The sequence below is a fragment of the Phocoena phocoena genome, chromosome 1, assembly GCF_963924675.1.
Source record: "Phocoena phocoena chromosome 1, mPhoPho1.1, whole genome shotgun sequence".
Lineage (NCBI taxonomy): Eukaryota > Metazoa > Chordata > Mammalia > Artiodactyla > Phocoenidae > Phocoena > Phocoena phocoena.
In genome coordinates, this window is record NC_089219.1 from 168,109,089 (window position 1) to 168,132,546 (window position 23,458).

A 23,458-nucleotide genomic window follows, 5' to 3' on the forward strand; every position below is an offset into this window, starting at 1 on the left:
ACGCACAACGGCGGTGGATGTTTTGGCCTGACCTTGAAAGTCCATCGTCTGCAGCTATAAGGAGAACTTTCTGAGGGTCTGCGATGGTCTACATTCCCGACCTGATATTTCAAGTGGAAGTGTGTGCAGAGGTTCAGTATCCAAAGTAAACCAGACATCAGCCCTGCCTTTGGCATTAACCAACTCATTAAATATAAAATAAACACAAGTAAATGGCTTTTAAATCTCACTGACAGAAAGCTTGGCAACTACTCTGAGATTCTAGAGGTCATTGGAACCTCTGTCTTTAAACTGGAATCTTCCTCACACTCTGAGTAGCAGAAGGAGACTCCAGACAAATGAGGGAGGTGTTAGGGTTAGAGCCCCCTTCCACTGGAGGACTCCCCTGCAGTACACGGAAGGACAGGGTCTGCGTGAGTGTGTGGCCTTTGAAACAGATTGAGTCCCTGGGGAAGTGGCTGTTACTATTGACAAGGGGTTAGAAGTTCAGGTCGAAGGCATTCAGCTTGCCACTGGTTATAAATATCTCGGGATATCCACCGAACCAACCTTGAGTTTCTCATCAGTGCCTAACTGTTGGCTGCTCTCAGAGAATAGACATTCACGTGGTTTCCTAAATCCTGTGTGCATTCTGCCATGGGTTCACAGGGTCCCATTAGTAATGGCACTTGCTGAACTCTTATTTTTGCCTTAATCTATCTGTAGTTTCAGCATAAAGTGGATCTATTGGGGAAGGTGATGGGCCAAGGTTAACTGATTAATTATTCTAATTGCACTTCAAGCCAAGTGTGTGAAAAACAAATTGCAATACATTCACCAACCAGAATACATATGTGCACCTGTTACCTTGTAACTTTACCTCAGAGCTAGGCTTGGTTCCAATAATTACTAACCTCTTTTATAAAGCCAAAGTGAAACATGCACAGCTTTTGGTAAAAAGCATGTTTACCTGACAGCCCTTCAAAGACGGGCGTTCGCCGGAAGATGCTATGTGTGTGTGTCAGGTGACAGGGTGATTGGTTTTGCCCATTCACATCGGTCAGCTTTCAAAGTCTGACTTCCTGCCAAGAAGTGAGTACGATCTGAAACTAGTCAAAGTAGATTCCATTTATTTACAGTTTTGAAACACATTTTTCATGACTTAGCTTCCTAATACAGTCAAAGGGCAAAATGGCAACGAAAGATATACTTCCTCAGATCTTAGATTTATATAATCTGATCAGGAGAAAAATCAGATATTGGTTTTTAAGTGAACTGGCATATGTTTTCTTTTTCGCCTCTGAAAGGTTTTATTCAAAACCTAAAATAAAGCCATTTATTTCAAATCACACAATCACGTTTCTTCTCATCTATGGACTTCAGAACTTTTTCACCCTGATTTTGAGGAGGAGTGACCAGTCTTGAGTTGATGGGACCAGCGAGATCCAGAAGGACCCGTGACAGCACAGCCACACTTTTAGAACCAAATGCCCATAGCAGAAAGTATCTGGAGGGTACCCCACTTTCTCTCAAAAAAATTTTCTAGGATAGAAAACTAAAACCCATCCACAAGTTTCCCTCTTTTCAACAGCTGAAAAGCTGAGAAAGGCTGAGCTGTCATTCAGTGCCACTAGGTGGCATCATGTCCTTTTCAGACTATTTCTTTTTGCTCTTAAGACGGGCACCGTGGTTTCCCTGGGCAACATCAAACAGCATCTCAGACCACATCAGGCAAGGGTGCTTCCCCTACTTAGTGCTACCGTTCACTCTCATGTACTGGGAAAAGTCTGGGCTCACCAATGGGATATATTTGATACTCCGTTTCAAGGCAAGGAAGTTTTTGTCTTGCTTTCCACATATTACATATCAGAGTCTGACTGCAACGCTGCTCTCATGAGTTGATTTTCTACCCTGACATCTCTGCTGTCCTACAGCCCAGAGGTACTGCATGCTATGAAGATCCATCAAATCCTCATGGACACTGTCTGAGATGATCTATGGAAAATGAACATACTAAGTGTTTCCTGAAGGTCAGGCTCCTTATGCCCTTTTAAAAGCTTGTCTAGGGCTTGAGGAGAAAAGTGAAGTGACAGTCCAGCCTCATTCAGAGAGCTATTTAATTTCCATTGCGTGCCCTGGGCATGGGGTACTAAAAGATTCCAGAACATTCTTCTCACTCCCCCACTCTTACTCTTTCTCTTCTCTCCTCTTTCCCTAAAGAGTAGCAATGAGATGCTGGAAGTTAGCCCTCTGGGTAAGTGAATGGAGAAGAAGGAGAAAGAATTATTCCACAATCACAGTTAAACAAGCGATGTTGAGAATCCTGCCTTGTCATTTAAGTGACTTACTGAAGTCCTATTAAGTTATCAAAACTCTCTTTCTTCACTTTGTGCACTGGGATGCTGGAAGCACTGAGACACAAGGAAGAGTCCAAAAGACGAAAAACTTGGAGATCACAGATCTAAAGAAAATGCCGAGGTGTCAGGTCCAAAATACTGTGCTTCAAGTGTTGGCATATTTGAGGACGTTTTTAAAAGACATCTGCTATTCCAGGACATATGATTCCTACTCCTGGCCGAGCAGGTACACAGGGTCTCCCACTTGGATGGTCCCTGGGTTTTCCAGAACAAAATATTGTCCGAAGAGAGGTGATTTTCCATATAACTTTCGTTCAGAAGGGTCACACAGGCGATAACTGCAACAGGAGACAGAACACAATAAGTCACAGCCGACCAGAAGCAAGAGCTCAAACAGCATGTGATTTCTTCTCGGCTGAAGGATCTACCCCCAAAGGCCAGCAGGTTGCCCAGCTCCAACGAGCACTGTTCCCACCCCGACTAATAGAACAGCGCCTCCTGGGGTTATACAGTAAACTGCCCGCCCATTGCACAAACTACCAAAGCATAACCAATGGCCATATTCCCACCTCTTTTCTCCTTGGAATGTCCCCGTTTTCAGCATTGAGAGATTAGGGACTCGAGATGCTCAGACATACTTTATCAGTTCCCTTTTTCCTTGGCATCTCTCCATGTCTATCATCCTACCGGTCCATCAGGCTCAGAGCCCTGAGTCATCCTTTATACCTTTTCCCTCACTTTCCACAGCTTGTCCATAGCTGCCACGTCCTGAGGTTCTTCCTGTACCACATCTTTTGAATTTGCTCACTTTTTCTCCCACTGTCATAATTTCCCTTCAAGCATCCTCAGATGAGTATAATACCTTTTTTTTTTTGGCCACACCACACAGCATGTGGGATCTTAGTTCCCCGACCAGGGATCGAACCTGGGAAGTCCCTATAATAACTTCTTAACAAACCAATCTTCCTCATTCTCCCCTCTTCCACTTTCAGTTCACTCTTAACACTACCCTACGTTACTTTCTTAATTTTGCTCTGGTCTTATCACTCCCGAGGCTCAGAAACTTTCAATGGATCCCCAGTGCCTGAGGAATAACATTCCAAGTCTTCGGCCTGGCATGCAAGGCTCTTGACCTGGCCCCAGCCAGCTTTTTCAAAACCTCTGCCCTTTCTGTGCACTTCTGCAGTGCTCTGTTGGATTCCTCAATGTCCTTTCACCTTGCTTTGCATTTTCCTGGCTCGGGGGTTCCTCTGTGGGATCCCCTCCCTCCATTACCCAAGCAGTAGAATTCTACCTTTTCTTCAAGGTCCAAATCAAATGCCACCTCTGCTAGGAAGGAAGCCCAGGGTCCCCCAGCCAGGAGCGGTTTCCCCATCCTCAATTTTCTCTGCTTGCCCCTTGCCCCTCACATGCTGTGTCCTGCAGTGTCAGGGCATGTGTCACCTGCTCTACTGTACAAGACAGAGAGTCCGTAGAGAGCAGGGAATGTGACTAACTCCCTTGTACTACTCACACCCAGTGCTGGGCATTGTATGTCACTGGTGACCCACAATCATTTGTTGAACAGATGAATGTGTTGGTGAGTAAAATCCTGTTAGAAGTAGTATCATATCTTTGTCAGCCAGAAAACGCAAGAATCCCCAGGAAGAGCGTACATGAGATGCGTGTGAATGACATGGCAAGATTTTCCCTCACCCTACCTCCACCAGGAGAATGTTTTCCTTCTGTTTCTTATTTAAGCTAACTCCATTTTTAAAAACATCTTTATTGGAGTATAATTGCTTTACAATGGTGTGTCAGTTTCTGCTTTATAACAAAGGCTAACTCCAATTTTACATCACTTTTATATTTAAAACATTGTGATGGAAAGCATTTTTTTTTCATTCTACTGTACCTTGAGAAAAAAAAATAAACTATTGCAACAAATCAATCTTACTTTTGTTCTTCTAATCAGAAGTGGCTAATGAGAAAATGGAGAGGGTCAAATCTAGAGCTTCTTTCTGCAGACCCTCAGCACCTCCCCAGCTGCAGGCACCATGTTGGTTTTGCTCATTGCTATATGCCTATAGCCTGGTACAGCACCTGGTACGTTGTAGCCACTCCAGAGAAGTTTGGATGAACAAATGGAGAAATCAACAAATGGATGGGAACCATGAACCACTGATCCAGCCAGTCCTGTAGCCAGGTCTCTGCCATGACCTTGGACCCTGGGAAGCAGGCACCTCTCCTAGCCTGCCTCTCCTCTGTCAGCATGCAATACCAAGGACATCTGGGGATCTGTGTCCGTTGGAGAGTAACTTCTTCAGGATCCGGGCAGATCGGCTACTTTTATGGCTTGGGATTTCTCCTTGTTGCAAGCTCGGTAGCCGGAGGCTCTGATTATCTCAGGGAGGGAATTGAGAGTTGGACTTCTGGGCATCATACATTGACACTTTATGAAGTACATCACACAGATTATCCCTTAATCCTTCCAACAAGTCTATGTGGGAATGCGTATCGTCCCCACTTTACAGGGGGGCTCGCATAGGAGTGACGGACTTGGCCAAGATCACGGATCTAAGTGGTCAGGCTGGGGCCGGAACTGAGGTCTGGCTCACTCCAGAGTCAGGACTTTTCCCACCAGGGTTGTGATCCCTGATCCTCCTTATACCTCCTGAGTACACGCGCAGGCCTGAGAAGAGCTGAGGGGGTTAATATTTATTCTCCTACACGAACGTTCGGCCGCGCGCGGGTTTCCCCTGCCCCTTCCCATCAATCACGCAGGCACACACTTACTCCCCCCGCAGGTAACTTAGGAGCGGAGGACCCACAGAAGCCGTCGCCCCTCCCAGCCCAGGACCTTAACCTGCTCGGTGTGTGTGTGTTGGGGGGGGGGGGGCAGGGACAAACGCAGGTGACAGTCGCAGGGGCGAGGCGACCGGCTTGTCCTGCCAGCCGCCCCAGCTCCGTTCCACCTGCGCCCCTGCTGACACCGTCCCTTCAGGGCTACCGGGTAGACTCTACAAACGAGATCAACGGCGACCCCTTGTGGGGCTGAGACGGTATTGTCAGCGGTCTGTGAATTCACGGCTTGCTCAAGAGACGGAAAACACGGCATTACCTCATACACGGTTCGCCTATGATTTTTTTTTCTCCAAATATATATATTTTGTTGTTGATGACGATGGGATTAATAAATTACAAAGCCATTTAAAAACGCCTTTCTTGGTGCATTTTCTCTTTCAATAAATATTATGCAAACGACTGACTCTAATGGGAGACACAGACGTTCTGTTTACATTAAACAGAGGTCTCCATCCTTAAGGGCGCCGTGTGAGTGGAAACTGTTATCTATAAAGTGCTGTGCACGGGTGAGGGCTGCTTGGTTTACTCATTTACTGGTCAATGCCCAGACCCTGACTTGCAGGCAGGGTCTCTGATCACCGCCGGGTCCCCACCGAGGGGCACAGGCCACTTCTGGGACTTCCCAACCTGCTATGTATACGGCCAGATCAGGAATAAAACAGCACCGTGAAGACACCACGGAGAGGAGGAGACAAAGGCTGAGCAGGTTGGGCTGCGTTGCATTTAACGCAGCCTCAGAAAATGGAAAGAAGTGTCTCCAGGATTTTCCCTCTCTTCATAAGCTGAGACTATCAATAACCATAGCCTAGATGGTCGTTATGTATTTTATCATCTATTAGAAAAACAGTATTTATTCTGATCAAGGGGGAGTGTGAACCAGGAGATGTATTATTAGCCCAGCTTTTACAAATAAAGAAACTGAAGCATCAAGAACGTAGCTGACTTGCCAATGTCACACAGTTACTGGGAGGTGATAGAGCCAGATTGGCTGGGGGGCGGTTGTCTCCTTCCAGGGCATCACTACCACTAAATCCTTCTATCTTTAGCTCGGCACAGCACAGCCTAACACAAGCGGAGAGCGGCAAACGCCCTTACTGTCCAAGTATTCCTGCGTCCAACAAAACTTGTGCATCCACAGAACAAATGAGCTTTATTCTTTCTCCTGAAAGCAACAGCGATAGACCCCCACCACTCCTGTGGGATCAGTGTGGGAGCCACTCTCCCTTCAGAAAGAAAAGAATAATTCCCTCTTCATATTTTCAAGCCTGCAGACCAGCCTCCACCATGCTTCGGGCTGTATTTCCCAGACAAAGGCCCCGCTGGGCCTGAGGCCCATAGCTATTCAGCACTGGTCTCCCTGCTGAGAACTTGCATTCCCGAAGCAGCACAGCCCTGGGCACGGGGGACCCAGGAAGAGGGAAGGCAGTGCAGCTCCCAGCATCCTGCCGGAGAGCAGAGAGGATACTCCTGACACCACTTTGCTTCGCTTCCATGATTTATGTCAGGCAGCCAGGGCCTTTCTCTTCCCGATTTATGGCCGTCTGTCCTGGGGAGAACATAAATTACTGCATCTATGGCAATTTACATCTCAGTAAGATACAGGAGAAGACACCTAGGCTGGCACCCATCTCCTGGGGTATTAGGAGAAATTAGGTTGGGAGTGGTTCCTGAGAGCCTGCAGGAGACCAGGAGGGCTGTGCCGCTCCCGGAGACCCTGCCTGCCTGCCCTGGCTCTGCGTTGGGCTCAATTACCCTCCTTCTAGAAACACAGGGCTCCCGATGGGCTGGGGGGAGGCACTGAAGATTCAGAGGACTGGCCCAAACCCAGGGAAAGGTGCGAGACTCCAAGCACAGGGTTGGGAAGAGAGAAAGAACAAGATGTAAAAAGAAAAAAGGATGACGGGGACTTGGTGGTCCAGTGGTTAGGGTTCCGTGCTCCCAATGCAGGGGGCCGGGTTCCATCCCTGGCCAGGGAACTACATCCCACATGCCACAACTAAAAAGATCCCGCACGCGGCAACGAAGATCCCACGGGCCGCAACGAAGGCCTGGAACAGCCAAGTAAATCAAATAAATAAATATAAAAAAAAAAAAAAAAAAAGGATGACAGTCAATTCCCCAAATCACCTGTCTGGTTTGCACACGGACCCATCGAGGCCTGTCCACCAGGGCCTGAGCCAGAGGGGGGCCTGCGGATCACCTGGTAGAACCAGGGCTCCCAACACCCACGACAGGACGCCTTCCCGGGTCCACCCTGCCTCCGTCCTCCGTGTAGCTCCTCTGCGGGCACAGGAAAGTGGGAAGACCAAACTCTGATTTGTTCTCGTGGTGAGTGAGCCAGCACATTCTGAAGAAACGCTAGTCCATCGCTGTGGGTTCTCAGAACCACTCCACTCTGGAATGTCCCACCGCATCTAGTAAACACTTCCCCAACATTTTACTGGGACCATCCTCAAACAGGCAAACAAGTTCACAGAATTTTAAAGAGACCATCCAATTACCAACCATTTGGACCCTACATATAACATTTTACTATATTTCCTTTATCACGTATTTATCCATCCATCAGTCCATCGTAATTTTTTTTCCATTTCCAAGTAAGTTGCAGACTTCAGTAAATTTCACCTCTAAACAGTTCAGCTGGGAAATCATTTCCTAGGGTTAAAATTTCTTAACTTTGCAGCGAGGGGATAAAATTTACACGGAGTGAAATGTACAAATCTTAAGTGTTCCATCATATTAACATTTACAGAAAATTAATGTTGTTTTGGGTGTTGAGAGATACACAACATCCCTCAAAAGGATGGGATTTGCCTTAAGCTGGTCTGTAGCCCCTTCTTTGAATATTCCCACAAATCCACAACCCATGGTGGGGACTCAGATAAAAAGCAGCCATTTGCCCTTCACATCAAGAATTCCTCTCTGTACCTCCCCTCCCAACCTCCCTCCAACCCATCTTGTTTGAGCCTATTCTTGACCTCCCTCTCTCTGCCATGTGGCCTGGCCCCTGGAAGGCCAGCTGTTTACCTCGCTGTAGCCTGGCCTTGATGCACGACACTGGTCTCCATGGACCACAGGTGCCGGCTTCATGCCTGGGGGCAACGTGCTGTTTGGGACAGAGCCCCTTGCCCCAGGCTTCAGCCTGTCAGGGAGGGGGCCAGATTAGTAGCTTCTGGGACAGCAGGATCAGCAGAGAGGGGTGGGTGCTGATCCAAGGAGACTAGATTGTTGGTCCAAAGAGGGCCACGAGCTTGATGAGAGATGGAACGAAAGAGACTCCCATTCCAGGGGAACAAGTTGGGTCACACAAGCCCAAGCATAGCCAGCCCTTAATGTGCTCTTTCATGAGGGCTTTGATGTCAGATGACCAAACTTTCCTCAAGTCTTCCAGGGTTTTGCCTAAAGCAGGGGTCACCGTCCTCCCTGCCTTCCCTCTCCCCCCTGCAAGTGATACCCTAGGACGCATGTCAGGGTCAAAGCCGAGGGTCTCAGGAGCTGCAGAGATGAGACCTGACACCCCACCTGTGATCCTGAATTCAACATGGAAGGGACCAGGGAAGATGAGCATTTCAGGGTTTCAGCAATATCCCGGCCGTAGATTTGGCAGATAACAGCACAGAAGTGTGTGAATCATGAATTGTTGTTTTAGCAAAAGTACTGCAGGTTGATTATAGAAAGTTTAGAGGCTACATACCAGAGTATATATTTTCTCCATAATTTCATTTCCAAAAGAGCCATGAATGTTTCAGTTTACAGCCTGCCAGGCTTTTAGCTACTCAGGCACATTTATATATTTTAAAAAGGAAAATCAAATAAACAAAAAAGTCAATACTATATATGTTAATTTGTAATCAGCTTTTTAAAATGAATCTTATCTTAAATATCAGTCCACGCAATTTAAACTTATTGTCTGTCATTGTCGTTCATTAAAAAATTGTTATGGGACTTCCCTGGAAGTCCAGTGGTTAAGACTCTGCGCTTCCACCGCAGGGGACTCTGGTTCGATCCCTGGTTGGGGAACTAAGATCCCTTATGCCATGCGGCACCGCCAAAAAAAAAAAAAAAAAACTGCTATCATGAAAATTTTAACATAAACATAAAAGTAGAAAAAACGGTGCAATGAATCCCCACATAATTATCATCCAGATTCTATTTATCAAGATTTGACACATTTTTCCACGTGTTCTTTTGCTAAAATAATAGACAGCACACCCCAGATATCACATCACTTCACTCCTTTTTTGGTATGCGGGCCTCACTGTTGTGGCCTCTCCCATTGCAGAGCACAGGCGCCGGACGTGCAGGCTCAGCGGCCATGGCTCACGGGCCCAGCCGCTCCGCGGCATGTGGGATCTTCCCGGACCGGGGCACGAACCCGCGTCCCCTGCATCGGCAGGCGGACTCTCAACCACTGCGCCACCAGAGAAGCCTATAAGCATTTCTTATAGCACCAGAAAGCCCCTATCACACCTAATGAATTTGTGATGTCACCAAATACTCAGTCCATGATAAAGTTTGCCAAAACATCTAAACCATGTTTTGTTGTTACATTGTAATTGGTGTGTTCGGATCATGAATTCTAAATGAAAAATAAAATTAGTTGTCCAAGCAGGCATTCTGGGGAACAAAGCACCCAAGAATGTTTCCCAAGTTATCCAGTCACCAGGACCCCCTTCCACTTCAAGAATACACCTGCGTGGTGTTTCCCCTGCTTCCTCGCAGAGATGTTAAATCACTTAGTCTCACCTCTTCAGGGTCTCCAGAGGCTCCTTCCTGCTCATGACGCCCGTGTCCGGGTCCACCGTGGTTAAAATGCACCTGGACACACACACAGGGCATCATACACGGGACAAAGCAGACGATCTTCACCCTCCCCGCCGTCTCCTGGGCAGCAGTGTATGCACCTCACCTGGAGCAAGCCATCACCCTTTTCAGTTCCACATCACCAATAAGAAGCTCATTCCATGAGTCCTGGAGACAAAGCACATAACTCACGTGAGCACTTCGGATCCCCAGCCCTGACCCACCCGTGTAGGGACTTCACGTGATTCAACAGCTGATAAAGCCGCTTCCATCAAAGATGGCCAGCTGTACATCACGCCTCGCTGTTCCCTCCCTCTGCCTTTAATTTGTTGGTTCTTTCCCCTGAAGTGAAATGCTCCCTCTCCTCTCACTTGTAAAGCTGGAATTGAAACTCATCTCCTTCAGGAAGCTTCCCTGACTGACCCCACTTGACTGGAGGTGCTGTGGAAGGCCAGGGTGGGGCTGACGGAGGGAGCGGGTGAAAGAGAGGAGAGGGTATGGAGAGGGGGGATTACTCTAGGTTGTATCAGATCCCTTCATGCTGGCCTAAGGTGGATTAATGTCCTTAATCATTGTGTCTGTTTACCTTGTAGCTCCCCTGGCCAGATAGGAACAAATCCAGAGCAGGCCAGTAGATTTACTTCCCTTTGCATCTCCATGGGAGCATTCACAAAGCTCTCCAGCCCAGGAACCTCCTGGGACGTTTGTCTACGTCCTGGGTCACTGGTGCTTACTTTTCAGGACAAATCAAATCAATGGACTGTGTCCCTCAAATCCAGAAGGGGAGATAGAACATACACACATAAAAAGTGAATGGTCAATATTCCTTTTAAAAGTTTCAGAAAAATTGAGAAAAAGCTTTACAAGACAGCACCCTGTGTGCTGGTTGAACTTTGCAGACAAGCACGGAGCCGGTGGCTGGCTGGCTGCTCTGGGCAGGGGAGGTTTTAAGGCAAAGGTAGGATCTGAATTGAGTCTTCCAGGGTGGAGACTTTGAGAGGCACAAAAGAAGGGTGAGGGGACTCCAGGCAGTAACAAGAAGGAAGCACATTTGATTGTGGTCCTGACCTTCTTACCCTCACAGAGAAGGTGCCTGAGAGCCAAAGACAGGAATCCATGAGTTAAAACAAACCTGCTCAGTCCTTTGTTGATCACAAGCCAGAGAGAAAGTTCCAGGCCCAGAATTTTAACTCTGACAGTGTGTATTATTCTTGATATGTGTATTTCAGGGTTTTGTTTTTGTTTCTTTAATCATAAAATGAGTCTCTTCACTGCATGTTTCACAACAGTCCAAAAAGCTGGGCACCTCGGATTAGAGCAACCCAGCCTGCTCTATGTACATTTCTCCACCAGGAGGCACTGTGGTCACAAAAAAACATAAAAGATCCGAAAGGAGAGAAATGAAGGTTCTGGTTAGGAAATTAATTTATTATTAATTAAAGAAATATTTACAGAGCCCCTTTTATGGGCAATAAAAACTGTTGGGGATTGCGTCACAGATAAATAAGTTAAAAATTCCACCATCAGGAAAGTATCTCTTTGGCAAACTGGCGGAAAAGGAGAAAACTATTTACGTGTTGAACGCACACTATGGGCCCAGAACCGTATTAAACGTTAGAGAAGGGCCCATGAAAATCTTCCTACAGAACATGTTATCTTGAGGTGATAAGAAATTGAAACAGGAGAAGCTGGATATGGAGAGGCACAGACACAACACAGTGCGGCTTTGGAAAAGAGAAGCAGCTCTTCCAGGTCTGGCAATCAGAACAGATCTCTCAGGGGAGGTGGCTTTTCATCTGGGTTTTTAAAGAAGGCCAGGAGTTTCTAAGTGGGGCGAGAGGCAAGACTTGGGGTGAGCAGGAGATAAGAGAATACAGTCCTTATGTAGTTCTCAGTCCAGTCTGTAGCTTGGAGCTTTTACTGGAAGTAAAGGCTGGGAAAGCAAAGTGTGGCAAGATTATGGAGGGACCAGAATCGTAGAGTGGGCAGTTTGGGACTTTTGAGAACTGGGGAGCCACTGAAGGCTTTTAAGCAAGGCAGCCACACTGGCTGTCACAAACTTTTAGAGGAGAAGAGATCACTCTGGTGCTGAGAGGCTCAGCTGTGACTACATCCAGGACCGTTCAGCGGTCCAGACTTGAGACAACAAAGGTGATCTAGCTGGCGGCTGCGAAAAGAAAGGGAGCAGATGGGGCTGGGGATGAGGGGAACATGGGAGAATTAAGAGTCAGGGGTGACTTACAAGCTCTAAGCCAGGGTGAAAGAAGGAATACGGTAGCCAGGATAGAAGCTGTGGAGTAAAGACAGGGAGTTTGCGGAGCTTATGAGGTCAAGTTTGCTAGGTCCACAGAACATACGAAAACTCCCAGCAGACAGTCAGAAAGGTGAGCCCAGCACTGCAAGGGGGAGTCCACGGTTGGATACTTGGGAAGGACCCACATAAGGGTGACAGATGGTGAAGCTGCAGGAGAGGGTGTCATCACCAAGGGAAGGTAGAGAAAGAGAAGGGTCGAGGCCAGAAATTTTGGAAGCCCCTACCTGAGTGAGGAGTAGGGGGAGGAGAAACAGCAAAGGCACAAGGGCAGTGCAGCCAGGGAGGGAAAGTTCCAGAGGCAGTACCTATCGGTCCAAGGGGAGGGCAATGATGACCAGGAAAAGGTCTCTGAAGGAGGGAGGAGAGAAGGGCAGCCTTGGGCTGAAGTGAAGTTCTGAGAAGTGAGGGTGAGGAGAGCAGATGATGGGGGTGAAGGGATGCAGAGAAGGACCACGATCACGAGAGGCAGGTTCTGAAATGAGGAGGGGGTTCACTTCCCAGAAGCCTCCACGCAGGTCCTCAGCCTCTGGCCAGTCTGCTCCACCCACTGCACCTGGCACCACCTGCCCTAATCGTCTCCAGATCCCTGCTGCAGGTAGATGCGCACAGTGCAAACTGGGTTTTGCCACTCTCTTGCCTAAAATCTTTTCCAGACCCTTCCTCCGGAGGCGATACCCCTTGACACCAGGGACCTTGGCTCTCAACACCCCTCCCTGAGCGCCGATGCTGTAAAAGACAGCAGTTATCTCCGTGCCAGCGCAGCCCTGCTCGTGTGCCCCCTCCCTTGGTGTTTCTTCCTTCTGCGTCACCTGGCCAACCTAGGCTCATTCACTCACTTAGCAAAGAATTCATGCTGGGTGTTTTTCTAGGAGCTGGGAGAACAACAATGGTCAAGTCCTGTCCTCAGAAAGCATGTGTAGGGGAAACAGACAACAAATCCCCCAGTAAACATGGTGTATCAGGTGGGGATGTGTGCCGGGGGGGACTAGGGCATGCAGGCCAAGCAGGGTACAGGGTGATCAGGGAAGGCCTCACTGAAGGGGAGGGAAGACCTCAACAGGGAAGTGAAAGAGGTAAGGGAGTGAGCCATTCAGATACCTGAGGGAGGGCATGCCAGACAGAGGCACCAGTAAGAGCAAAGGTCCCGGGGAAGGAAGCAGCAGAGAGACAAAGAAGGGAAGAGTGACAGGAAGTAAAGCTCTGAAACTAGGGTTGTGGCATCACACGGAGCCTTGACAGCAATTATAAGGATCCCATTTTTGACTTGAAGAGAGATGGAGAACACAGACAGAGTTCTGAGTAGAAGGAAGACATGATGTGAGTTACATTTACAGATGACTTTGACCTTAGCTGTGATGAGAATAGACCTTGTATGGTGGTGGGGGTCAGTCAAGGATAGACCAGTGAAGAGAGGCTATTGCAACAAACCACAGGAGAGAGGGTGGTGACTTGGCCCAGAGAGGAAGTGGAGGAGCATGGCAAGAGGACAGAGCCACCAAGATTTGTTGATTATTTGAATGTGGGAGGTGAAGGAAGAGAAGAACACAGAGTGGTTCCCACTTTGGGGCCTGAGCAGCTAGAAGTCAGAGCTGCCATACACCGAGATGTGCAAGGCAGAACAGAGCAGACCTGGGAGTGGAAATTCAGCCCCCAGTGCTGGACATCCTGAATCTGAGACGAGATACCCCAGTGGAAATACAGACAAGGCAGAGGGAGAGTTCTGGTGTAAAGATGTTAGTCAAGGGGTCCTCGGTGTGGAGAAGGTTTTGAAAACCACAGACCAGGGCATGAGTAGAGACAGAGATTGCTACAGACTGAGGGTTTGTGTCCTCCCAACCTTCATGTGTTGAAACCTAATCCCCAGTGTGGTGGTATTTGGAGAAGGCGGCCTTTGGGAGGTGATGGGGTCATGGGGGTGGTACCCTTGTGAATGGAATTAGTGTCCTTATAAAAGGGGCTCCAGGGGACTTCCCTGGTGGTCCAGTGGTTAATACTTTGCCTTGCAATGCAGGGGGTATGGTTTCGATCCCTGGTCAGGGAGCTAAGATCCCACATGCCTCCCAGCCAAAAAAACCAAAACAATCAATATTGTAACAAATTCAATAAAGACTTTAAAAATGGTCCACATCAAAAAAAAATCTTTTAAAAAACCCAAAAAATGGGACTCCAGGCATCTCCCTTGTCCCTTCCACCACATGAGGTCACAGAGTGAAGACAGCCGTCTACAAACCAGGAAGCAAGTCCTCACCAGACACCTGCACGAATCTGCAGGTGCCTTGATCTTGGACTTTCCAGCCTCCAGAACTGTGAGAAATAAATTTCCATTCTTTATGAGCCTGAGCCCATACTGCCCAGTCGCCCCCCTCTCCTGTCTGTGTTAAAAAAGTTGGGTGGACGGTCACCTATCACCCTCAGCTCACCACCTTCCTGGCCTGTCTTACCTGGCTGTAACTACCCGTTCACATTCTAATCACCTGGACCGTGAACCCCTTTGGAGAAGCAACTGTTTCTTCAATCCCGATTTTCCTACAGGTCTATTCACAGTGCATAGTACACAGGGGCACTAACCCATTGTGTGATGCGTGAAACATTATTCCAAAAAATGAGGCCAGCCCAGCTGAAGCGTTGTATTAACATCCAACTTAAAATATGAAAGAATCCCAATTAGGGAACACTCAGAATCAGAGAGAAAGCCTTCTAGGACAAGAGTCAGTTCAAAGAAACCTCCTAAATCTGAGGTCCTACTCTGGGCCATCCCCTCTTAACTTATCCCATCTTCATCTGCCCATCTCAGACCGTGCGGTAGGAAATGTCTTCCATGTGAACCGTGATACAAAGACCAAAGCCAGGAAGGGAAGAAGCTTAAAGGGGGCCACAGTCAGGGAGGGATCGATGGCCTGAACCAAGCTTCTTTACTTTGATTATAGTAATGAAACCACTGCCCACCTCTCTGGGCACTTTCTACGTCTCGGTGCTTTTGGGGGAGGCGTCAGCTGAAATTACTCACATTTTATAAACGCAAGAAGCAGAGGTCTCAGAAAGTTCCAGGACTTATCCAGGGTCAGACAGCCACTTATTGAAGCAGGGGGATTCAGATCCAGACGTCCTGACCCAACGCCCGGCCCCTAGAATGCTCAGATCTCCTGTGGGCTGTGGTACAGTCTGGGTTCTTGCCGTGGGGCAGCCCTTGGCTGAGCCATCTCAGGTTGAAGGTGGCACTGGAAGAGTTTTAGGGAAGTGCCATCTCAGCTTGGGGACAGTATCCACCCACAGCAGCCCTGCTATAAATGACTGTCTTCCCAAGGGAGCCCTCGACTACACAGGAAGGCCACCTTCCACATCCTGCTCTGTGGCCCACACAGATCATGTATTCTATGCTAAGTACACTTGGCTCAAAATGAACCTGCCTGCTTGGAATTCTCCTTAGAAGTCTCAGACCCTGAACTGCCCCTCGACGCCAGCGTCTCTGCCTCATTTATATTTGTATCCTCCACACAGAAGTCTGTACTGATTAGATGCTCAAGAAATTGCAAACTTGAATCATTGCATAATATGGAGCCAATACATAATGCATCCTTCTGAATAATTTAATGCAACATCAAAGACTCTCATACCTTTAAAAAAAAAAGTTAAATCCAAGGAAAGGGACAAGAAAGGTATAGCGTTACCTCTGCATAGACACCACACCCTGAAATTATGATATTGGGCCGGAAGTTAGTTGCCTTAACTTTCTTCTCTAGCCTGCAGTTGAGATCTGCCAACGATGCCTCAGAAAGGATCAAGAAGGGGCTGGCGTCTGAGTACGGGATCTGATGAGAAAATAGGAGCTGTTATAGCGTGAGGCACACAGAGGCATTTCTCAGAGGTCACATGGGTCTGATTCCTGGAACCTTCCACCCCTCCCCCGCCCCACCTCCCCACACAATCTTTCTAAGTATTTCTCTAGTTCTATTTACAGAAAAGTCACAGCGATTCAGAAGCTTTAAATAGCCTTGCAGATACCAGGAATTACATGATGGAGTGAAGAGAACATGGTCTCAGAATCTTAGAGCTGTCCCTTTCTCATCTTCCAAACTCTCACACATTTATTTTGTTAAGGTTTGATGGCCTCATTTGGTGTGATAAAAAGTATTCGCTGATTCCACAGATACTTATTTTTCACACAACCTGCAAATCAATGTTCAGCATGGCCGTGGCAATGGCGCTACATAGCATTGTATGTTTTACTCTCACGATGAATTCTTACAGCCTTATTTCTTTAAGGGCCAGTCTGGTCATTTTAAATCTGTGGATCTCCATACCCACACTCATCGACCCAACTATGAGCTGCCACACCCTTGCAATCACAGTGTAAAAAGGTTGGGCTCCACATGCGATTACAGAATGGAGTGGGAAAGATACTGACCTAGAACAGTTTTGAAGCCTCGTTGCCACCGGAAGGTTTCTGTGAATAGGAATTTTTGCTCTCAGGCAAAAATGCAAGGGTCCCGTAAATCAAGAAACACAGATGCTGCTCCTACTGGAAGGGCCTTACTTTTTGCAATTGCTTGTGACAAAAGTAATGGCAAAGTGACAGAGCCGAGCTCAGCAGACATGCCGCCCTGCGCTCCCCCTTCCAAGGAAGCCCTGTCTTCTATAGGACACACCAAAGGCCAAAGCCAAGGGACTCCTCTGACCTGGTCTGTGGGTCGAAACGGGTCTTCGATCTGGTGAGAATTTCTCGGTTGCATGTGAGGTTCAAAGTGCACCAGGCGGTACGGCTGCGTCTTCAGGAAGTTTGTTATCCAATGGGCCGCGGCCTCACCGCAGTCCCGGCCCTCGATCTCCAGGCCCTGCACTCTGCAGGGGTTGGGGGCAAAGAACAGGTATTTGAAGATCTGGACACCCTACCATGTCCTACACATATCCAAAAGGCTGCACCAGGCTACGATGTCGCTGTACGTCCTTCATTATCAGGAGACGTCACTTTAGCCTGGCCCTGCCTCTGAACCATGTGGAAGCCCAAAATGAAGACGCAGTTTCAAGCCTTGTTCCCCGTCCCCCCCACTTTTTTTTTAAGTATAGTTGATTTACAATATTGGGCTCGTTTCGGGTATATAGCATAGCGATTCAGTACTTTTGCAGACGATAATCCATTACAAGTTATTATAAGATATTGGATATAATTCCCTCTGCTCTACAGTAAATCCTGGTTTCTTATCTACTTGATAAACATAATAGATTTCTGTACGTTAATATTGTATCCTGCAACCTTGCTGAATTCATTTATTAGTTCTAATAGTTTGGGAAAGGAAACCTGAGTCCCAAGGGCTCTTGGCATCTTTACCCTAATCTAAGCTTTCTGATTCTGCAATTTCCAAATGTGACCTTGTGTAGTCTTTGGGGCATGGACCAAAAGTCTGGATGGGATCATGAAAAAAGTTTCCACATAATTCCAAGTGAACCAGTAATTAAATTTAAAAAATTTTAACCACAAGAAAGTATGGGTACATATCCAACTGTAATAGGGGCCAGGCATGCTCAGCGGGGCCGGGCCAGCAGGTTTGAGTAGCCGCCCGCGGTCAGCCCAACGCCACGTCCCGTCACTGCCACTCCTTCCCCAGGAGCCAGCAGGCGGGCCGTGGAAGGCCTGAGGCCCTGGTGCTGCTGGCAGTGAGGGCTGCAGGTGCCACACTCGTGAAATAGGGACAGAGCGGGCGTGCAGCTGTTAGCGCCCGGCGTCGGGGGCTGACACTGAGCGGTCCTGGGGCAGGGAGTGTGATGGGAGGCGGAGGGCTCCTTTTCCCCGGAGCCCTCCAAGCCCTAGAGCCTCCGGGTGGGTGAGCTGAGGGCACAGGGGACAGGCTGAGGGCTGTGTCCTGCAGAGCTCCAGAGCCCTCGCCACAGCCCCCCACCGTCAGGGCCAGGCTTGGACCTAATGGTCGCAGCTGTCTCCCTGGAGGCCTCAGCAACTGGAGTACATGGACACTGCCATTAAGGTAAAAGCTTCTACCGGCTTCAGTCTCTCCCGTTCACGTTTCTGATTGGTATTAGTTAACGTTTGTTTTGGTGGAGGTTTATAGGAACGTCATGACCTGACCGTGACCTGACCTCAAGACCGAAGGATGTGACCCCAAGAAGTCTGCAACAACTAACCACGCCCTCCCTCACCTCTCCTAGAAAGGGGCTTTGCTGAAAGCTTTCAGAGAGTCCAGGGCTTTTTAAGGCAGAAGCCACCCGTCTCCTTGCATGGCCCTGCAGTAAAGCTTTTTCTGCTCCAAACTCCGAGGTTTTGGCATTGCTTGGCCTCACTGTGCATCGGGTACACAGACTTGCGTTTGGTAACATGACCGCGGCAGACAAACAGGAACCAGAATATGGAGAAACGTGAAATACAAATTGCAATAGGCATATTAAAAAGTTTGCCTCAGACAATGATGAATGCAAATTAAATCAATAAGAAGTGACCGTTTTTAACACAAAAATGGCAAAATACTTTTGAACATCATGGTCAGAATGAGATGAAACAGATATGCTTATAAACTGCTGGTGAATATATAGCCGGTATAACCATTCTGCAAAGCAACTGAGCAACATATATCAAAAGTCTACAGGAGTCATACTCTTATCGCTGGCAAAACCACTGCTAAAATTTTTTCCCTAAGGAAATAATAAGAGATATGAACAGAGATTTATGCCAAGTTACCCATCACATTCTTCCTCATACCTGGAAAAAACTGAAAACGATCCAAATGTATAAACATGGGATGTGCTAAAATGCATTCGAGGACACCCATGCTTTTAACAATCTGAAAAAATACTCAACGTACCCTTAAGTATATAAACCATATTCAAGATTGGTACTATTTCAATTTGGTTTTTAAAGTATTAGCCATAGAGACAGAAAGAAAATATGTCAAAGTATGAATGATAGTTATATCTGATGGGTTTTGTTTTCTTCCCTTTTTTGGTATCTTCCAATTTCTCAACAACGAATATGTATTTTATAATCAGAAAAACCATCAAATTAAAATGAAAATGTATTATTATGTTTAAAATTCTGATATTACAGAAATCATATTAGTTCTGCATTTTACGAACTTTTGGGGTCTTTAGACATTTTTCAAGTAGCTACATTTTTGGATGTGATGTTATTTTCTATGATAGGCTGTGGACTAATTAAGCATTCACGTGGCATTTTCATTCAAAATGCAGAAACTGTAACGAGAGTATAATTAGACCATATTTTAACTTTCTCATAATACGATAAAAAAAAATGAACTCTAGGCATGATTTCTTAAAAGCAGAGCTAGTTTCCTGGAATAATTGCTCCCTTGAGGGCCTTCTGATGTTGAGGAAAGACACTCTGTACAGAGCAGTCTCCTGGCTGAACCTCCACGCTCCCGATTACAGGGAACCCTGGGCATCTGCAGGTCAGAACACTCTTCTGGTTGCAGCTGGTCTTTTCTATTTTGGAACTTCCTTTCATTAGAGCTAAATATCACAGGTCATATAGCCATTTGCAACTCCCGCCATAACTCAGCTTTGGAAGATTCCCAGTCTTTCCAGGCAACACAGAGATGATCCTAGGGTAATACATTGATCTAAACTCACCTCTTCCAGGACCCTCTCTCCACTCACTCCAACCCCATTTTTGTCCTTTATCCTCTGGTGGTGTTATTTTTCTCTTGTTGACATGTCAATATGCCTTTGATCCCATAGTTTTCTACATAACTCTTTTATGTTTCTCTGCCCCACATCAACACACATTTCTGAAGCTGCTCCCCTTTTCCACCTTCTTTTAGGTCATCACGATGTTGAGGACTTGACCCTACATATGGTACATTTGCAGTCAACGGTTAATTATTCACAGTGTTTCTCCAGATTTCCACCACATTTCCCATTTTCCCAAAACTGCAGGAATAAATGCTCACGCAAGGATTAAGAGCTATCCTTTCCTTACCTGCACTTGTGCACTGCATTTGTGGTGGGTGTCTTGATGGGCAGCCGCAGGTCCTTCGTGTAGGCTGCACTGAGGGTCAGGGTGTCACCCTCACAGGTCAGGGAAATCAGGACCAGGCGGGGTTCCTGTCGAGCAGTAACCATATTCCCCTCCTTGTTGATCACAAGCCAAAACCTGCCATTTTCAAAACACAAGGTATGCATGGCCCACCATGACAGGCAGCCAGTCTCTGGGGGAGTCTCAGTGATACACTGTCATCTTTGATTTCCTTGCTGTAAGCCTGGTGTGTGTGAGTTTGTGTGCGTGTGTGTATGTGTGTGTGTGTCAGTCTGTCTCCCTGTCCTAAACATCAGCTCATCAGCCCAGCAAGACTGAATCTGTCAGTTAATTTCAAAGTGTTTAATAATCACTCGTGCATCGGACAAAATACCTGCAGAATATTTTGAGCTCCTTGATGGCACAGAAATCAAAGAAGTTAATTATACGTCCATCTCAATTGCCAGAAAGTCTGGTCACTTTCATAAACATGCCCTAAGGAGATGATAGGAATCTATCTCGGAGAAAGACGAGGAGGCATGGTGCCTGGCACAAGGAGGCATTCCTGCTGGTGGAAATAACAAGATGTTGCTGTATTGTTCTCAGAGGGTGGAGTCAAGCTGAACAGCAAACAATGCCACTTACACTTTGCCAAATCCACCCCCAACTTTAAAAAAAAATTAACGTTTCAGTATTCAGAGCTGTGACTCCTGCAATTTGCCAAAAGGCCTATTGTTAATATGGACATTTTTTGGCCCAGTACTCAAGGTCTAGAGGTACTTCCCAAAACAAAGATAAATGGAGAAATAAAAGCAATAGAAAGAACTGTTTCCAGTAAAAAAAAAAAAATGATGGGTTTGTATAGGGGACCTTTCAGCTACTGAGGAAGCTAAACATTGACATGTTGGTCATTTCCATTCACACTGAATGGAATGATTACAATGATAGAAGTGAGCTTGTGCTTTGGGAATCCAGAGACATAAGAAAAAAATATGGCAGATACTTTAGATCATCACCTCCGGCGGGTCATCGTGGTTGAGTTGTTCAGCTATGCTAGAAAAATAAAGTTAGTGTAAGCCTTTCCCAAAGGAACTCCCTCTGACCAATCCTTCATCCTGGATACAGGATGTCCCATATCCTTGGTACTAGCATGTGAATATTCTTTCTGCTACTCCTTCCTAGTAATAATGGTAGTCTGATATTTCTAAAATACACATCTGATCACGTCACCCCCTTCTGCAAGCCACAACCCACCACCGCCGCCCTGTGGTTCCTGCTTTCAGAATAAAACTCTAACTCTTCAGCAAGGCAGGCATGGCCCTTCATCATCCAGCTGCCCTCCCAGCCAGTCTTACCACCTGTGCCCTCACACATGCCAGCCTTTCTTTTTCTTTTTAATTTTTTTAGTGCGGTAAGATATACACAACATAAAATACTTGGCATACTCTTAGGTACACACCCAGAAGAACTGAAAGCAGGGACTCCAACAGATACTTGGGCGCCAATATTCACAGCAACCTTCTGCACGATGCCAAAAAGTAGAAACAACCCAAATTTCCAACAACAGAGAATGGACGTGAAAAAAATACGACTTTAACCATTTTTAAGTGCACAATTCAGTGGCATTAAATACTTCCATAGTGTTGTGCAACTATCACCACTATGTGTTTCCAAAACATTTTCGCCATCACAAACAGAAACTCTGAACCCATGAAGCAATAACTACCCATTCCATTCCCCTCTCTCCCCAGCCCCTGGCAACCTCTAATCTGCTTTCTATCTCTATGAATTTGCCTGTTCTAGGTATTTCATATAATTGGGACTATATAATGTTTGTCCTTTTGTGTCTGGCTTATTTCACTTAACATAACGTTTTCAAGATTTGTCTGTGCTGTAGCATGTATTAGAACTTCTTTTTGTGGGTGAATAATATTCCAAAGTGTGTATATACCACATTTTCAGTTCCAGCTATGAAGTCCTTCCTGACCACCCCAGTTTCTCTTGTTCCTTCCTCTGTGCTCCCTGGCACTTGTCACATTGAGTCAATTACCACCTAGGACTGCAAGCTTTTGTTCGCTTCTCTCCATCACACGTTTTGATAGTATGATGACAAAAACAGCTCACCATTCCACCGTGTCACGAATTGCCCTCTGTCTGGGGAACTGGAAGGGGGAAAAGTTACAACCCTCATCAGTCCTGTGTGTTACCTACAGAAACTGAGGGCTGGTCTGGGAGGGAGTCTGAAGTGCAGCCTTACACTGAGGCCGAGGCCAGACCCAGAATAGGACAAAGCTGCTTGCTCTGGGCCTTTGAGATCTTCACAGAACCCCAGGAATTCACACAGGTCGAGACTACCCAGGTCGGGCATGAATAAAACCCCTATTTACAAAGCACCAGTGTGCTAAAGAAAACAAGAGTCCCGATGCCACTGCTGTGTGGCTCTGAACCCCAGTTTCTTTATCCATAAAAGGGTGCATGAGAGAATTAGTGAAAATAAAGTATGTAATAGCACTTTTTAAGCTGCAAGAATCTGAAACTTTAATCGTTGTTATTACGATTATGTGCTCCACCTTGGTGAGCTCTTTGAGGGTTTGGATCCGTGGCTCCAACTTTCCCCAAGTTCTCAAGAGACAAGTAAAAGTAAAGTGGCGGGAACCAATCCTGTGAAGCTCGCCCCTTCCGCTAGACGGAGTTGAGTCAGTTTGCTTGCGCACCTGCTGACACCTGGGGACCTCCTCTGGGGCGCAAGCCATCGCAGGAAGGCAGATCGGGACCCTGGGTCTGCGGTTGGGAGGTAACGGCCCCCTTTCCTCTTCTTCCTTGCCGCTCCCCCGACCCCAGCCAGCTCCCACTCTCTTTGTAAGGGAAGGACTCCGCAGGCCTTCCCCGCTCCCGGGCTCAGCCCTACCTGTCCCGCAGGTGACCGCTGCGCAGCCCCAGGGCCGTGCACTCCGCCGCCTTCACCGACACCCCCTTGCAGGACTTGACGGGGTAGATCCAGAGCTCTGCCACGGTGCCCACCTGCTGCAGCCGCCGGCGCCGCCTGGGCCGCGCGCGTCGCCAGGCCACGGCCCCCAGCGCCACCGCGGCCAGTCCCAGCGCGGCTACCCCGAGCCAGCGGGGCCGGGGCTGCGGCGCGGGGAGGCCCAGGCGGGCCAGCGCGGAAGAGCCGGCGGCGCCCAT

At 47.4% G+C, this 23,458-nt stretch overlaps 1 protein-coding gene across 1 annotated transcript; it reads right to left on the reverse strand.

The window, feature by feature from the left end:
* Nucleotides 1-2,544: 2,544 nt before the first annotated feature.
* On the reverse strand, nucleotides 2,545-23,458 carry MTARC1 (mitochondrial amidoxime reducing component 1). The gene is made up of 7 exons (XM_065871836.1): nucleotides 23,184-23,458; nucleotides 20,240-20,413; nucleotides 16,974-17,136; nucleotides 15,966-16,106; nucleotides 10,090-10,151; nucleotides 9,927-9,998; nucleotides 2,545-2,674 (listed from the first exon to the last, which is right to left on the reverse strand). Exons 1-7 carry the CDS (start codon nucleotides 23,456-23,458, stop codon nucleotides 2,545-2,547), a joined length of 1,017 nt encoding a protein of 338 aa, XP_065727908.1.

What these genes read in the sequence shown, in the direction of transcription:
- MTARC1 (XM_065871836.1), bottom strand. Translation starts at nt 23,458, where the DNA reads ATGGGCGCCGCCGGCTCTTCCGCGCTGGCCCGCCTGGGCCTCCCCGCG. An exon ending in CGTTTCGACCCACAGACCAG is followed by an intron (nt 16,107 to 16,973) that starts GTCAGAGGAGTC and finishes TTTTCTCATCAG; the next exon opens with ATCCCGTACTCAGACGCCAG. An exon ending in CCTCTGGAGACCCTGAAGAG is followed by an intron (nt 2,675 to 9,926) that starts GTGAGACTAAGT and finishes CTCCTGTTGCAG; the next exon opens with TTATCGCCTGTGTGACCCTT.